At 35.7% G+C, this 16,523-nt stretch overlaps 1 protein-coding gene across 6 annotated transcripts in view; it reads left to right on the top strand.

The window, feature by feature from the left end:
- Positions 1-16,523, top strand: part of PDS5A (PDS5 cohesin associated factor A) — an 80,234-nt gene that overhangs the window by 51,024 nt on the left and 12,687 nt on the right. For all 6 annotated transcript variants that reach the window (XM_027686457.1, XM_027686456.1, XM_027686459.1 and 3 more), the window contains 15 exons: positions 1,580-1,693; positions 2,119-2,200; positions 2,916-2,964; positions 3,090-3,229; positions 4,682-4,797; positions 5,455-5,560; positions 7,064-7,224; positions 8,381-8,504; positions 9,676-9,834; positions 10,070-10,138; positions 10,777-10,913; positions 11,625-11,748; positions 12,018-12,222; positions 12,740-12,854; positions 15,972-16,104. In XM_027686457.1, coding sequence (XP_027542258.1) covers positions 1,580-1,693; positions 2,119-2,200; positions 2,916-2,964; positions 3,090-3,229; positions 4,682-4,797; positions 5,455-5,560; positions 7,064-7,224; positions 8,381-8,504; positions 9,676-9,834; positions 10,070-10,138; positions 10,777-10,913; positions 11,625-11,748; positions 12,018-12,222; positions 12,740-12,854; positions 15,972-16,104 — 1,834 coding nt within the window. The remainder of the gene's footprint in view (positions 1-1,579; positions 1,694-2,118; positions 2,201-2,915; positions 2,965-3,089; positions 3,230-4,681; positions 4,798-5,454; positions 5,561-7,063; positions 7,225-8,380; positions 8,505-9,675; positions 9,835-10,069; positions 10,139-10,776; positions 10,914-11,624; positions 11,749-12,017; positions 12,223-12,739; positions 12,855-15,971; positions 16,105-16,523) is intronic.

Raw genomic sequence — 16,523 nt, 5'->3', positions numbered from 1 at the left:
GATAGTAGCTCAGTATCACACAGAGTTCAGACATGAAGTGGAATAGAACAAATTTTCTCCACGTTGCTAACTCAGTCACTTGATAATGTTTTTGTTTTTGCTTGAATACTGACATACATGTCTACTCAAGAGTGAGAACTTCTAACCATGGAGATGTTTATCACCTGTGTGCTCTGAGCTGCTTTGTTTTACAATACATGCGTAGGGAATGGAGTAAAATATTGTCATCTGAAACAGTGCCCTGTTACCCATTCTTGATGTGCTTGCCAGCGACTTTCCTCACAGGGGAAAAGTGCGTCTTGGAGTTATTCCTGATTTGTAAATCTTGACCCTAACCAAAAGGAACCAGGGACAGGATGATACAATCTCTCCATTTGTATAGACAGCTTTTCTGGAACATGTTTCTACAGAGACATGGGCTAGAGCCATGTTCATAAATTGGGAAGAATTCTGATGCCTCCAGTATCCTAGTATGTTAAACAGGTGGAATCCCCTGAGATGTGAAGATCTTGTTCCCCAAACAATTTAGTTCTTGGATTCATCAGTAGTAAAATGTACATTTAAAGAGGGAAAGCCAAGTTTTCTTGAATACTAATGAGGTGTCTTGAGATAATGGTATCCATATTCATGATCATCCTTTATTCCTCTGCCTTGCCATCATGTGTTTTGGAATTTTCTTTGAACAGAAATGAGGTGTGTTTGATCTGTGCTGCCTTCTTGTGGTCTTTGCTCAAGGCACTTCCAGAGTACTTACTAGTGTTAATGTACTAGTGTACCAGTACATAGTGGAAAAAGTTTTAAAATTCTAACACACACAATATTTGTCCATAAACAGCAAATTGTATAGCTGAACGTTGTGCACAGCTCTCATTGCTATGAATTAAATTAATGGCTGAATTTTCTTTCATTTGACAGGGCTATATTTTGTTGTTCAAGGTTGATATTTTATGTAAAACTTTAAATATGTATTTTTAAAAAGAGATAATTGGAGAATGGTTTTACTGGTTTGATTTGTTCTCGCTTAGTTTTCCTTTTGCTCCTTTAGTTGTATGTTTTAGCGTTCCTTCATCTCCACTGTTTTAATGCTGATTTTTACCTTGTGTATTAGAATAACAAGTAGTTTCTCAAGTACTACAGTTCTATCTTAACTGTTCCCTTGAAGATACTTCAGATTTTTACTTTTTCTCCCCTTTGAGTTACATTCCTGTATTCTTTCTCCTTTATTTGAGCTTTTTACTGTCTGTATTCCTTCCTTATATGTGAGAGTGAACAAAGGGAGATTCTCAGATCCTCAAGAAAAAGGATAGGTTGGATGGTGACAGATAAAGCAATTGCTCCCTCTTATATGTGAAAGTGAAAGAACATGGAAAAGCTCTTAAGAAGCAGTTCTTGCTAATCTTTCTGTCAGCAGTGGAAGGGATCTTTATAGTTGAGATAGAGGCCACCACTTTTTTGTCGTCTTTCTTTGTTGAAAAATCTAGTTTCAGTGACTTCCACTATTTATTTCTTGCCTTTTCAGCTTGTCTGAAAGGTATCACCACTTCTGGATATGTACAGTTTTTTTCTTCTTTACCTGCAGATTACTGGTAGAGAAAATCTTTGCGCAGTATCTTGTTCCACACAATTTGGAAACGGAAGAGCGAATGAAGTGCTTGTACTATTTGTATGCTAGCTTGGATCCAAATGCTGTCAAGTGAGTATAGTTTGTATTCAGCAAATACTTGCTTTCTCAGGCTTTTCTAACATCTATGTCATCTTACTTGTATTATCAGGATTTAAATAAAAATATTTAAATAAAATGACTTCTAGATTTGCTCTATATTGGGGACCATGATGAAGATATCTGTAACTGAATTCTGGTTGATAGTGGCCTGTTTTTTATTTGGGTGGTTGTAAGAGATACTATAGCCATCCTGTGTATATGAAATTGTTCCAAGAAGGATAAGAGAGAGATGATGTTCTGTAAAAAGAAAAAATAAGTTCAGCCTTGTTTTGGAAAGTTATTTTTAATAGTTGTTAGGTTTTCACTGTAGCTAGCAGGTGTTGCACTTGTAGGATAAATGAATAACCAATGAATACATTGGTAAGCTTTACTTTTATGGTTTTGCGTTTTTGCAGAGCACTGAATGAGATGTGGAAGTGCCAGAACATGCTAAGGAGTCACGTACGAGAACTGCTAGACTTGCATAAGCAGCCCACTGTACGGTTCTGAAAATACTTATACTTTATGCATTGGACCCATTAGACTAATTTACTGGGGAGTTTTAATACTCTTATTTGTTCAGTGTGACTTCATTATTCTGCTGCTTTCCATATGTAGACAATGTTCTGTTTTCATTAGGTAAAGTTGCTTGTAGTAATGCTTAAATGGATATGACCTCCTTACATTGGATCATTCTTTTATAGTATTGCTCAGTAATTTTGGAAGAAGTTTTTAAAAGTTTATTTGCTTTTGACAGACCTTTTTTCTTTCTCATGTTCTAATGTATGTTGAGAATGGAATATGGTGTAACACAAAGCAATGATTCCTTGTTGGTTAGAAAACACGAGTTTCTAAGTATTTCTACTGGAATTTTACTTACAAGCATATCTTCAGACTAGTAGAAACTTTAAATAGAAGGGCATTGCTTCGGGGTTTTGGTGTGTGAGTGGGCTTGGGGGAATTGTTTCACTGGGGGTCTTGGGATCTCTTTTATATCTGTTCTGTGAATTAGTCAATCTTGCAGTTCTTCGATATTGCAAGATGATTTTCCTGCTAATGATAGTGTTGCACTATTCTAGTATCTATTCTTAAAACAAAAGCATAAACCATAAGATTCAATAATACTGCAGAACAACTAACAGATCGGCTTAAAGATGTATTTTATAAAGGAGATATTGCTGATTTGTTTGTTTATTTTTGCTGTTGTCCTCAGTCAGAAGCAAACAGTGCTGCCATGTTTGGAAAGCTGATGACCATAGCAAGTAAGTGTTAATAACTTCTATAAACTGTTACTACAGCATTCCTGGACTGGAAACTGTATTTCTGTGAATCTTGGCATGCTAAAGTGGCAAATTTATCTTATCTTAAATTGTTTTTAATCATACAGAAAACCTTCCAGATCCTGGAAAAGCACAAGATTTTGTGAAGAAATTCAATCAGGTTTTGGGTGATGATGAGAAACTTCGGTCCCAGCTTGAACTGTTAATTAGCCCTACGTGTTCTTGCAAACAGGCAGATGTCTGTGTGGTAAGGAAATGGAAAAACAAACTTTTATGCCTTAAGTATCTGTGCTTAAAACAGTTATTTGGAAGTAATGGTCTCTTTTGCTACCTAGACATGGTTTTCGCATAGTTCCAATTTTTATAAAATGCCATTTTACTTAACATGTAGTGATTATGGAAAAGATAGTTTATGATCATCATCTTGCTTCCTAAGAAAATGTTAGCTTTAATCCTTCCTGGGATTGTGAGCAGCAAGCATAAAGTCTAAAAGATTAATTTGCTTCTTTAAAATATTTTATTTCAAGTGTCTCTTTTGTGGTAGGGTTCCTAAACTGTCTTCTCACACTGATGCAACTTCTGAGTACCAGCAAGTCAAATATTACACCCTTCGCATATTATTAATTTGTTTTTCATCCTAGAACACTATTTTGAGATAAATCTTTGTCATCTTATTTAACCTCTGATGAAAATACACATCTTAATATTAAATCAGACTTTTCCAGATTCTGCCAACAATCACAGGTTAATTTTTTTTTGTATGATCCCAAAGTAAAGTAAGCAATTTCATTGACAGAAGTCACAAAGATCATCTATAAACAAGCAGAGGCTTATTGGGTTTTGTCTAATGGCTTGGAAATTGTGTGGGGAAGGGAGCAGGATGACCTTCAGAATTACGTCCTAAACACTTGATGTAGAGAGTGTGTTTCCTTCTAGACTAGTAAATTTTGTACTTTGCAAATGCAGTATTGCAATTTCAAGAGAAAGGCTTCTTCCTTCTCCCTGAAGTTATTAGAGCATAACAGAATGTAACAGCAAAAGAGTTTGTAGGTCTGCAGCATCTAACCCTTTAAGAAAAGGAAGGTCAAGAAGTCATTTATTTGAGAGATTTTTGTAGACTTTTGTTCGACACAAAAAATACCTTCTCTGAGTCTGCAGCTGAACTTAATGCACTTGAAGTTTGTACATTCAGAGGGGAAAACAGATTTTTGGGTCCAGAACATTTATAGGCAAGTACATACCATTTGAGATCTGTTGTAGGCAGGGTAGTGTAGTGCTTCTGCACATCTGCAGTCATGTAGCTTTTAGTGCAATTTTTTTCACTATTATGAAGTCTCATACATACTGCAGGGTTACCCGCAGTTTTCTGGATTGCACTTGACAACCTAGTTATTTACATCTTGTGTACTGCACTTAGCTCTTCCTTGATTCTATTTTAGATCTGGCCTGCAAATTTCTTATGAACCCCTGAAGAACTCTTAACTTGAAACCAATTTAAAAAGTTTGGTAAAAGATGTCTGTTTTCAATATTAATACGATAAAAGAAAGACTTGGAGATAACAACAGCCCCCCTTAAAATATGTTTCACTGATTATATAGACAATCTCTGTGGCAAAAAGAAGTGACTATATATAGCTTCTTCAACATGCTTAAGAAGTGAAATGAGTGTAATTCTTGTTTGTATCTAACATTCTTATAGAGAGAGATAGCCCGGAAACTTGCAAATCCTAAGCAGCCAACAAATCCTTTTCTGGAAATGGTCAAATTTCTTTTGGAAAGAATTGCCCCTGTACATATTGACTCAGAAGCCATTAGGTAAGTTTGAAAGACCATGAATGATTGACTCATGAATGATCATAGACATAATGGAAATTACAAAAAAAAAAAAAAAGAGTTCCTTCGGATTTACATTGGTCTGTTCTAGCACTAAATATGTACTTTTTAAAAAAAATTATGTAGAGTATTAATTTCCAGCAACCTGGGGGATGCAGCTGTTTTTGGTGCTGTCTGCAAATTATTTTAAAAGTATAGGAGTTCACGATGAATGTTCACATAATAAACTGCAACACAATCTTCCATGTAGCATCTGAATTAATTAGCTTTTGTGGGATTGTGTAAGAGAATGTTTTGATTTCTTTTGAGAGTTCACTGGCAATCTAATTACATTCTGAAACTACTGCAACTATGTGTTGATCTAATGCCGCCAGCATGGTGGGGATTTTTTTGTTGGATTTTTGTTGTTGTTTTTCCCTGAAGAATTATATTTGCAGAAAGTGAAGTCAGAAGGAAAAGGAATAATGGAATAACTTAAATGAAAAATAACAAAAAACAAACAGCAACATCAACACCAGCACCAAAGTTCTATTGCCTTCCCTTTATTTATTGTCAAAACCAAGTAATCTTGCTTGTATCTCCAACCTTCAACGTTGTCATACTTATAAGTTTGTTTTCTTTTTGTATCTCTTATTTCAGTGCACTAGTAAAACTAATGAATAAATCCATAGAGGGGACAGCTGATGATGAAGAGGAGGGTGTAAGTCCTGATACTGCTATCCGTGCAGGACTTGAACTTCTCAAGGTAAGCTACGTTAATGCAGCTATAGTTTGTAATGGAAGGGACAAAAGTGATATGACTAACAAGCTAATGTTAGCATGGCTTTAATAGTTATTACTTAGATATTTACTTTTTTAATGTATAAAACTGTTTTGTTATGAATTCTCCCTTGCAAAAAAAAATAATTAAAGAGATGGTTTGTTGGAAGAAGTATGTTTTGAGAGTTGAAATGTGCACGTTAAAGCAGAAATTGTTTTCTGCTTAGAGAAGTCATATAGAAGGTGGTGCAGAGGTAAAGTGGGAGGAAAAGGAGTGGGTAAATTGGGAGAGACATCTTTTGGGCCTGTATGGTACTGGAAGGGAAAGCAAACAATTAGCTCAAGAGCCAAGTTATGTGGAGAAAAAAAGGGAATTTGTGTTCTCAGTGGTGCTGTGAAGTGGCAGGGGGAGAAAGAAGGATGTCTGGCAAACATATATGATGGATTTGGATGGTCACTAATGAGACTATTTTGAATATGTTACGAAGGGGAGCATAAAATATAGGAAGGAATGGAGGGCAAGGTTACATAATTAAAGTGTGATATTTCAGAAGTGTGAATGAACAAGGTGGAGTTTATGGAGTTGTATCACACCAAATTTGGTAATGGCAACCTTGGTAGAAATAGTAATACAGAGGTATGCAAAGAAGTAATGTCTGTCTGCTAATGCAGCTCAGAAAAGAAATCTGCCAAAGTTGAAGATTTTGTTGCTGTGTTGTGGAGAATGTTATTTCACACACTAATAATCACACAAGTGGGCAACTCTGGTCAAAGAAACCAAGCTAAGATATATCCAAAGAATTCACAATATACATGCAACTTTTCATTGTTCTCTCTACCTTGTGTTACCTTCTGTTATCTTCCTACCTTATGTTCTCCCTACCTTATGTTATCTTATGTTATACTTAATATGGTTCTGCTTTGGGATAACCTTTTGTTATCTCTTATTCTGCCTTGACTTTCTGTATGTTTAGTTTCTTGCTTGCTGTTTCTCCTGTTTAACAGATTGTGTTATGTTTCATTAGCTTTAGATTAAAAGGACAGTAGCCTATGTTTTGTTTTATCTATATTTTGTAGATATCTTAACATTCTAGGTTTCTTTTCTGCTCAGGGGTTACAGATTCTGGAGAAATCAAAATTTGAGTTCAGTTAAATTAAGTGAAAAGAAGCATTCTTAAGTAGATTGAAATACAAACAAATACTCTTGAATAAGTATTCATTTTAAGAAGTATGTTTATATATTCAAATAATGTAGTGTCCTATAAAATATTTGGAGGAGGGGAGGACCTGAAGAACAAAACATATATGAATTTATTTGAAAATTTATATATAACCTTCTCAAAATGCAGCTGTTGAATGTAGTAATTTTATATGAGCATGTAACAGCTATGTATGTTGATGGTAATGCTCATAAACAGCCATAATTTTGTTTTTCTGATGTTTCATTTACCATGAATAAATATACCTTTGTTTTATTGTGTATCTACAGGTTCTGTCCTTTACACATCCTACCTCGTTCCACTCTGCAGAGACCTATGAGTCTCTGCTGCAGTGCCTCAGGATGGAAGATGATAAGGTAGCTGAGGCAGCCATACAGATTTTCAGAAACACGGGTCACAAAATAGAAACAGACTTGCCACAGATAAGATCGTGAGTATTCCTTTGCGTTCTGCTTTTTAATGTACATTTATTTACAGCATGAAAACTGTAGATTAGGCATTGAAACTTATTTTAACTCTAGGTTTTACTGAATTCTTTACTATTTTGGTTCTTACTTAATCTAATTTATGGAATCTTAGCAGATTTGAGAAGAGATGTTCTACTTCAGGATACTGTTAGTACATTTCTGGTGGTCTTTTGTTTGGATTTGGATCTTGTGTAGGTTTTGAGGAAGATGTTTGAATTTCGGTTCTTTGAACCCTGCAAGCTGCTCTTCTGCCTCTTGTTGCTGATTCTGATTATGTAGAATGTGTCAGTGAATATTGGGTACTAAATAATCCATGTACTGAATGCTGTATTGTTACAGAGCTTTTCAAGAAAGCAAGGAAATTTTTTTCTTAGTTGTTCTGTGTTAGACTCTTTCTGGGCAATTTTGTTTTTTCGTGTCAGTAGCTGGGTGAATTGCATGGCAAATGTCACCAGTTAGTGTCTCAGCTGATGCCCTCGCAGGGGCCAGGCCTGCCTGCCAGCACTGTCTGGGCAGTGAAACTGAACACCTGACCAACCTGGACCTGGGCTCTGAAGTGGCTTCTGCCCTGCTCTTTCCTTCAGTGGCCTCTGATCACCAGATAGATTTTGGGGGACTCAAATTCCAAAGCTCCTAATAAAGCAGTTGTTTACTTGGGTATACGTTGCAATTAAAGACCAAAGTTACAATAGTAAAGGCCTTGTAAACACACTGCTGTTTAATGGTTATTCCGAGCTTTCATAGATTTTCTTCAGCCCTGTCACTTCCAGGCTTGGAAAACAAGTCCAGGAATTTACCCTAGCTGAACCTGTCAGGTTCTGCCCACCTTATATTTGGCTTCCTAAATGGCTTTATTTTGATCATTATTCTCTTTCATGTTTTGATTTTTTTTTTCCTGTGGGCTGCTTCCTACCTGTGTGTGCACAGTCAGACGTTCAACAAGTATTACTAAATACAATTCCATCCTGCTTTTTACTTTATGATTGTGATCTTTCCTGAACAGACTTCAAAGGAATGCTTGATTTATAAGACAGTGAGGATAGATTTGTATATGTGCAGATAGTTATTTTTTTGTAGATTGCAAATTGCATTTTGAAGTATTCTGTTTAATGTTTACAGAACACTAATTCCGATTTTGCATCAGAAAGCAAAAAGGGGCACTCCCCATCAGGCAAAACAAGCTGTTCACTGTATACATGCCATATTTTCAAATAAAGAAGTGCAGCTTGCACAGATCTTTGAGGTATGTCTTTTTTGTTTTTAAGATTTGCTTCTATTCTTAACTGATACTAGTAATTAACATTAATTCCTACTGTTTATTAACAGTTCATGAGCTCAGGAAACCTACAAGTGTATGGTAGTCAAGATAAGTCATTAATTTTACAGTAGCAAGTTACTAATGTTTGTCTTAAAGTCACGATTTCGTAATATTCTGATGTCTGATAGATAAGGTATTCCTTTTTGTCTACATGGGAGAAGCTTGGGGTAAATAAGCTAAATATGTTGGAATGATCCACAGCAAATCCCATGGGGGCACATTTAGCAGATACTAAAATAAGAGATAATATCCTCTGCTTTCCAGCTGTTTTAAATTATTGCGCTTTAAGGTCTTTGCACATACACCGTTTCCTCGCTGAGGAGGTTAGTGCAGAACAACTGTTGCCTGTAAGCTTAGACACCAGCTTACTGCTCACTTACTGGTTGCTTAGACAAGTTGTTAAGCAAAAAGTTGCCTTATACAGAGTAGAGAGGTTATTACTTCTCACTGTAGTCTCTTAAATAATAACATTATTAAGCTGTACTTGTAAAATATCTTAGGTTCCTAATCTTGGCTATCTTTGAGCCTATGCGTAATTTAGAAGTGTGAAAAGCTTTGAATCAAGCTCTCAGAGTTTGATCTCTCCTTAGACTTCTGTGAGAGTGCTTGTTCCCTAATTGTCCCTAATACCAGAATATGATGCAGTGGTGTGGGGTGATAGAGCAGCATGGAATTGTCCTGGTGACTGTTACCCAGAAGGGAAATACTGATGGCTAAAAGAAATGTCCCTGGTGGTTTCCAGGCTTTTGGGTGCTGTTTTCTACCATTGGCAGTTCCAATTTACATTTTCACAACTCCTGAACAGAATTCAGTCAGAGTTTTTTCCCATGTCTCTCAGGTCTGAATATGTTTCACGGTTAAAACAGGAAGAGAATACAGCATTTGTTTCGCCCTTAACTCATGTGAGATTTTTGATTATTCTGTTGATTAGAAAATTGTATTCTTTCTCCATTTTGATTTGCTAACTTTATTAATTCTTATGGAAAAACAATGAAACTCATCAACACTCCAGCAGTAAAATAAATGATTTTTAGACATGCTAGCTTACTTATCTGAAGTTGATTTTTGAGTTTGTTTTTTTTTTTTGCTTCCTCAGCCTCTTAGTAGAAGTTTGAATGCTGATGTACCAGAACAACTTATAACTCCCTTGGTCTCTTTGGGTCATATTTCTATGTTGGCTCCAGACCAGTTTGCTTCTCCAATGAAATCCGTTGTTGCAAATTTCATTGTGAAAGATCTCCTAATGAATGACAGGGTAAGATTTTCTTTTTTTGTTAAGTGCTAACTATGCTGTTTGCCTATTACTAACTCTGTGGGGAATAGAGCTTTTCTGTTAAATGAGTCAATAAAGTAAAATTCTATACAGTGATAATTGTGTTATAAAAGATATTTTTGTGAAAGAAAGCCTAGTCCGTGACTTTTTTCCATTTTTACTTCTGCATTTTCTGTATGGGTTGAACCAGTTCGTAAACTTACATGAATGTCTGTAGTCAACAGGTGAGAAAAATGGAAAATTGTGGTCTCCAGATGAAGAAGTCTCTCCAGAAGTACTAGCAAAGGTGAGTGTTCTGCTGTCAGTAATAATGTGTATATCTGTGATTAAAAATTTACTTTTTTTTCAAGTTGTGCAGTGGGGAATATTAGGATAAATCCCTTTGAGTACTTTTGTATTAGTCTCATTAGTATGCATTGGTTTTGTGGATTGTACACACAATTATAGGACAGAGGGAAACTATGGATTTTGTTGTCTTCACTTACTGATATTAATTATGCTGATTGTTGATAAAATCAGGAGATTCAAAGTTTTCGTTTTCCATACAAGAAAGGTAATTTGACTTTACTGACTTACAAACAGATTTGAAATAAATCAAGACCCTGATGAATGTGACTCTAATTATGGCCATTTCTAGAAATGTTTATCTAGTTGCTCTTATTTTTAATCATGTAGCAAGTATCCTGCGTCCTCTAAATGCACTTGTGCGAAGACACTGAACCGTAATTGAAATGTCCTGAGGTCACAAAGACTGCCTCTTCCTTCTTCACTCTGTAAATATTTACTGCTTCATTCTGTTCCATTAAAAATGTATCAGCTGTAATAAATAGGAGTACATGGAAATTTCAGTTTGCCAGCAGTAGGTTTTAGTGCCTCATCGACTTTGGGAAGTAAGCTGATTGTTAATATGTTTGTGTTCGTTAGGTGCAAGCAATTAAACTTTTGGTACGCTGGTTGTTGGGTATGAAAAACAACCAGTCGAAATCCGCGAATTCCACACTCCGATTATTATCAGCTATGCTCGTCAGTGAAGGAGACTTGACAGAACAGAAACGGATCAGGTCAGACTTTGTTCCTTTCAGGCTTCCATAAATTTTGTTGTAGAATTTCAAAGAATATTGGTTCTTTTAGAGTGCTTTTGGAATGTTAAGGTCAGCACAGTGTTGGCTAATGGGATGATAGAAAATAGATCTGATCAGAGTTTTAATATTAGGAGTGGAATGGCAGTATAAAATTATGCTTGATACTCCTCCTTTCTTGTAATTTACTAACAAGCCAATTCGGAACTCTGTAGGTATCTTGATAGTAAAAGACATTCTAGAGAGTAAAAGACCTGCAGGAGTGTCTTTGAAAACAATTGAGTGATGAGATTTAACATACTTGGGAGTTGGTGATCTTGGGTGGAGCTTCTTCATTCTATGAGGTAACTGCACCTCAACTTCATTTTGAGGGTGAAGGAAGGACAGAAAATCTGTGGCAAAATTGTTGCTTTCATTTAGATGGTGATAGGAAAACAAGAAACTTGACTCCTGTCATTTCACTGTTTTACTGGAATCAGGGTTTTTTTGTGGGAAAGTAGAGCACCTTACTTTCACAAGTTTAGCTGGGTTAATTTAGCTTGATCTGAAGCTATAGAACTGTGACCTCGCCTGACAGAGAAAAACCTTGCTTGCTCATTGATCTTATAAAAAGATGAAATTGTGACATGCAGGTAATTTGAGGGTAGTTGTGGTGAGTTGTGGTTTGGTTTTTTCTCTCTTGTGTTCGTATAGTAAATCGGATATGTCTCGACTACGATTAGCTGCTGGTAGTGCAATAATGAAACTTGCACAGGAACCCTGTTACCATGAAATAATTACCCCAGAACAGTTCCAGCTCTGTGCACTTGTCATTAATGTAAGTAACTACATTTGAATTGAAGTGACTAATTAATTGAGTTCAGAGTCCTTACACCTGAGCTTTGGTTGCTGCTTCACTAAGTATATTCTAATCCTCACTGCAGCTTTCACAAGAGTTATTGAAGTTTTAATTTCAAATATTTGTTGTGCTGCATCTGTTGGTATTTTTAAAATGCCTCCTCATATTTCCACCTTGAATGCCTTTTTTTTTATTTTATTAAGACTGGGATTTTGATGGTTGCACTTTTATGTTTTGTGTTGCTGTAGGATGAGTGCTACCAAGTGAGGCAGATATTTGCCCAGAAATTGCATAAGGCACTTGTGAAATTACTGCTCCCTTTGGAATATATGGCAATCTTTGCTTTGTGTGCCAAAGACCCTGTGAAGGAGAGAAGAGCACATGCCAGGCAGTGCTTGCTCAAAAACATCAGTATACGAAGAGAATATATTAAGCAGAATCCTATGGCTAACGGTTAGTATTTCAGTAAAATTGTTAAGAATACAATAGTCAAATACTAAACTGGAAGGAGTAATTTTTAAATCGTAAGCAATTGGCTTTTGTAAAGAAACACTGGATAAGTTTGTTTCCTCATCTTTGTATTAGACATATTCAAATCTGAATTTACTTAGTTCTGTATTAGCATAAACCATAAGATACTTCTTTTTACATTGCTGAGAATTATACATGTAGAATATAGTGCTGTTATAACTATGGTTGTTTTGCTCAAAAAATAAAATTTTGTTTCCTGATATTTTTAGGCTTTATAACCCTCTTCCTGAAGCAAAACCAAGTAGTTTTGTAGTAGCAAAACTTGTTAATTTATTTTTAATGATGCATTAAAAATAAAATTTGTAGGAAGAAAACGCAAGTCAAAATTTTACAATCTGTATTTGAAAAAGTGTTACTTTGAAGAAATTTTTCTTATGATGCATGTGTATGTGTGTAATACAGAGGCAACTTTTTCTGGTTGTTGTTGTTGTTACTGTAGAAAAATTGCTGTCCTTGCTGCCTGAATATGTGGTACCGTATATGATTCACTTACTGGCACATGATCCAGATTTCACAAAACCTCAGGATGTTGATCAGCTTCGTGATGTCAAAGAGTAAGTGTCAAGTGATTCTAGAACTGTTACGCTGAGAATTTTTCTCTGCTTAGAAAAAACTGATTAGAAAGAGGAAATATTTGTTTTATCAGCAGTTTTTTGCAAAACAGTAATCTTGGAAATGTGGAGCGCTTTAACCAAGGGAAGAAGGCATCAACGACTGCTTAGCAATATATTCTGCAAGCCTAAATGTTAACCTGTAGGTTGTACTGTAATATACCAAATTAGCGAGTTGTCTAGGCTTTTCTAAAGTAAGCAATTATGTTAGAGTCTTGGTTTTGTGCCTAGGAATATCTGTAGGACTTCCCAACACACTTAAAAGATGTCAAGTAATGTCAGTTCAAATATTTTGGAACTTACAGAACAGAAAGCTTCTCCAAGACTTAAAAACACAATGCCACTGATGCTGGGTGAGAGTCCTGCCTCATTGAAAATTTTTTTCCCTCTTCCTATGCAAACCCACTAGAACTCATTCTAAGTTTGCTGCTGACATTTCATTTGTACTATACATCAGCAGTGCAGGCTTAGTGCTTCTTAATGTATTCAGCAGAGATTATGGTACACAATCCTGTCATACAGAAGCTTGTTTTGTGCTATTTCCAGTTTCAGACCTTCTTGTATGCCTCAAATAATATTTCATATCTTAATTATAACTTCTGTGTTCCTTATGTCTTGTAATGAACTTTAAAACATAGCTACATTTTAACACTTTTAAAAATTGTTAAAGCATGTTTTCTCTCTCCACCCGCACAGCTTTGGGTTTTGGTCTTTTCTTGTTTTCATTTTTGGTGGAACTGAACTATGTTGTTTCTGTATTAGAAAGGCATGTATGACCACATACTACAATATACATCTTCCAAAAAGCAGTTCATTTTTGGCACAAATAGACCACATCACATCTTAAATTCTTTTTGCACCTTCAGCTGTGGCAGTCCAAGTCTGATTCTTTCTCTAAATGGAAAACTTGGTTTGTTTGGATTTCTGAGTTCCTTGATTCACACCTGGTCAGACCTGAAGTCAGTGAAGACTTTTTACCTGATCAACAAGTCTACATTTTGTCCCAGGACTCCATGTTCCTGGTGACATCTGAAAGCATCCTCTAGCATGTACTTTATCCAAAATGCATGGGAACAAGTTCTGATTTGCAGTCACAGAGTTAATACTTGCTTTGAGAAGTGTTTTTTCAGTGCACAGAATTTTTTTGGACACTCATTGTATAGCTTTCCTTTGTTGTCAAATTTCCTCCCTTAAGTTTGTCACAGACTGGCTGAACTAGCCAGAAAGGACTGCTCCAAACAAAGAAATACTCTGTATGGGAATTTTGGCAGGAATACTTCTCTGAAGAGTCTCCTGAGATATATGAGAAAAATGTTTCCCATTTAATGTGGTACAGTGTTTTCTTTCAACAGTTCTGAGAGTCCTAGTGTTCACTTTTAAAGTGTTAATGTAGATACTTGCAAACTTGGAAAAGACTTGGCAATGTCTTTTGTAGTTGTCTCCCTAGTTCATCTTGGTTTACATGGCCTAGATACAGTCATGTAAAGTAAATACATGCTTAGCAACTTCCTTAATCATAATCTGTGCAACTTACTGTTGTGAAGTTTTTAAAGCTTGTCCTACAGAGGTGTGTTTGGTTGTTTTTTTTTTTAAATCTTGAGACCGTGTCTTTTTCTCCCTAATTCATATTCCAAAATTACTGAAATGAATATGAAGAATGACTTGACTTTATGTGACTGTTCCTCTAGGTACATATTTTTTTCTACATAAAATCCTACTGTTGTTTTGGACAGATCTTGTTCAGAGTTGATAATTATTTATTTCATTTGCTGTCTTAGTGAGAAAGTCAAGCTATTGAAGTTGACATAAGCTAACTGGTAGAGTATAGTTTATTCTCAGTAGTAATTTTTAGGTGACACTAGATTTAGAGAACAGGGATAAATGTGCTATGTTACCAGTTCTGTATTCATCCTGTTCAAGTTCTTGAGAATAGGGAATAGATGGATGTAAATCTGTCTAACAGATTGATTTGCTGTCGTCTTTGTAGCTCTTGGATGCAAATCAGAATACAAATGTCTTTTTTTTTTTTAACACCACATAACTCTTTAAGTGTTTTGATGGAGCACAGCCCTCTGAGTTTTTGAGAGAAATGTACCTTCATCCCTTTCATTACAGTTTGTATCTATTAAGAAGATTTGGGCTTTTTTGGACAGGGAATGCTAATGGTCAGTCATCCTGTTTTTCTAGTTTTTTATTAGCCTATTTCTACAAGATAATCTCTCTTCCAAAGCTTTAGAATTTAATTAGCTACTGGCAAAGCCTGCATTTCTCAGAACCACCCGTATGTATTTCCCAACTAAGAATTATTTTAACATATTGTGACTGTTGTTGACCTTTTAGCCACATGCAGCTGTGGAGCTTGATAGCAAATGATAAGTGTGGATGGACCAGTTGTGCTTTATATCATAATGAAAATTTTTTAAAATAAACTTTTAGTCAAAGTATAATGTATTCTCACTATAAATAAACCAGATTTAAAGAAAGAAACCTGATGAAAGCTAATTTCATTATATTTGTCTGGGAGAATTTACCTCCCATATGGAAAATTAACAAGAATCTGACCTGCTCAGTTTTTGGGACTCCTCTTCGGTTTGAATTGCAGTATTAAACCATCTGAGGCAGGCAGCTGTCTAGCAGTAGTATGATTTGTTCAAGCCTGTTTTGACTCTGATTATGGTACATAGTTGATAGGGACACAGACAGTGCCCAAGGTGTAGTGATTATAGAATTTCATTTGGGTGATGGCAGCAAAAGAATTCTTGTTTCTATTCATGTATGGAAGAGAAGATGTTGATTAGTTGGGCAGTTTTTACAGATGTAATAATAAGGATATTAATTTGGTGGCAGGTTTACTCCAAGGAGTATGATGAAGATTGTGTGTGTTAAAGGTCTAGATGCTGTTTACACCTTTGGATGATGTTATCTGTTTATATCTTCAAATTGATTGTGGTTTCTTAAGAAAAAGCTAGTACTGCTGACAAAAGTTTTTTACTTCTCTGTATGTAGGAGCTGCAGTATAAAACCTGGAATGTAATTCCTTGTGTATTTATGACGTTTTAGGTGCCTGTGGTTCATGCTTGAAGTTTTAATGACAAAGAATGAAAACAATAGCCATGCCTTCATGAAAAAGATGTCAGAAAACATCAAGCTTACCCGAGATGCTCAGTCTCCTGATGAGCCAAAGGCCAATGAAGTAAGAAATGCAATTCACATTAGTGCTGGGTGGTGAGCTGAGGGTTTCACAAGCAGTTGATGAGCAGGATTTGCAGGAAATCTGAGAGCACTAGCTCAGACATTTTTATGGTCTTTTAGAGAGACTGTTAATTGCGAGCATTGTCTGCATGTTTTCAGTCTCATTCTTTCAGGACTTTGCTGACCTTATCCAGTACATAACATGTAATAAAGTTAATAAACAATTTTAAAAAATATTTCTGTTATTGCCTTCCTACTGTCTAGTTCCCTGCATACGTTATCTTCTGCTGTTGGGGGAGGAAATACTATATTAGACAGCTACTGTTAAACCAATTAGTTTCTAGAAGAGATGAGAAATCACTTATGGTGATTCAGTTGAGCAAGAGCTTCAATTGTAGAGCATAGGCATGTAAAGTATTA

This window comes from Neopelma chrysocephalum, unplaced genomic scaffold, assembly GCF_003984885.1.
Source record: "Neopelma chrysocephalum unplaced genomic scaffold, ASM398488v2 Primary Assembly neopelma1_71, whole genome shotgun sequence".
NCBI lineage: Eukaryota > Metazoa > Chordata > Aves > Passeriformes > Pipridae > Neopelma > Neopelma chrysocephalum.
The sequence above is the reverse complement of the archived record's forward strand: the minus strand, read 5'-3'. Positions and strand labels throughout refer to the sequence as shown.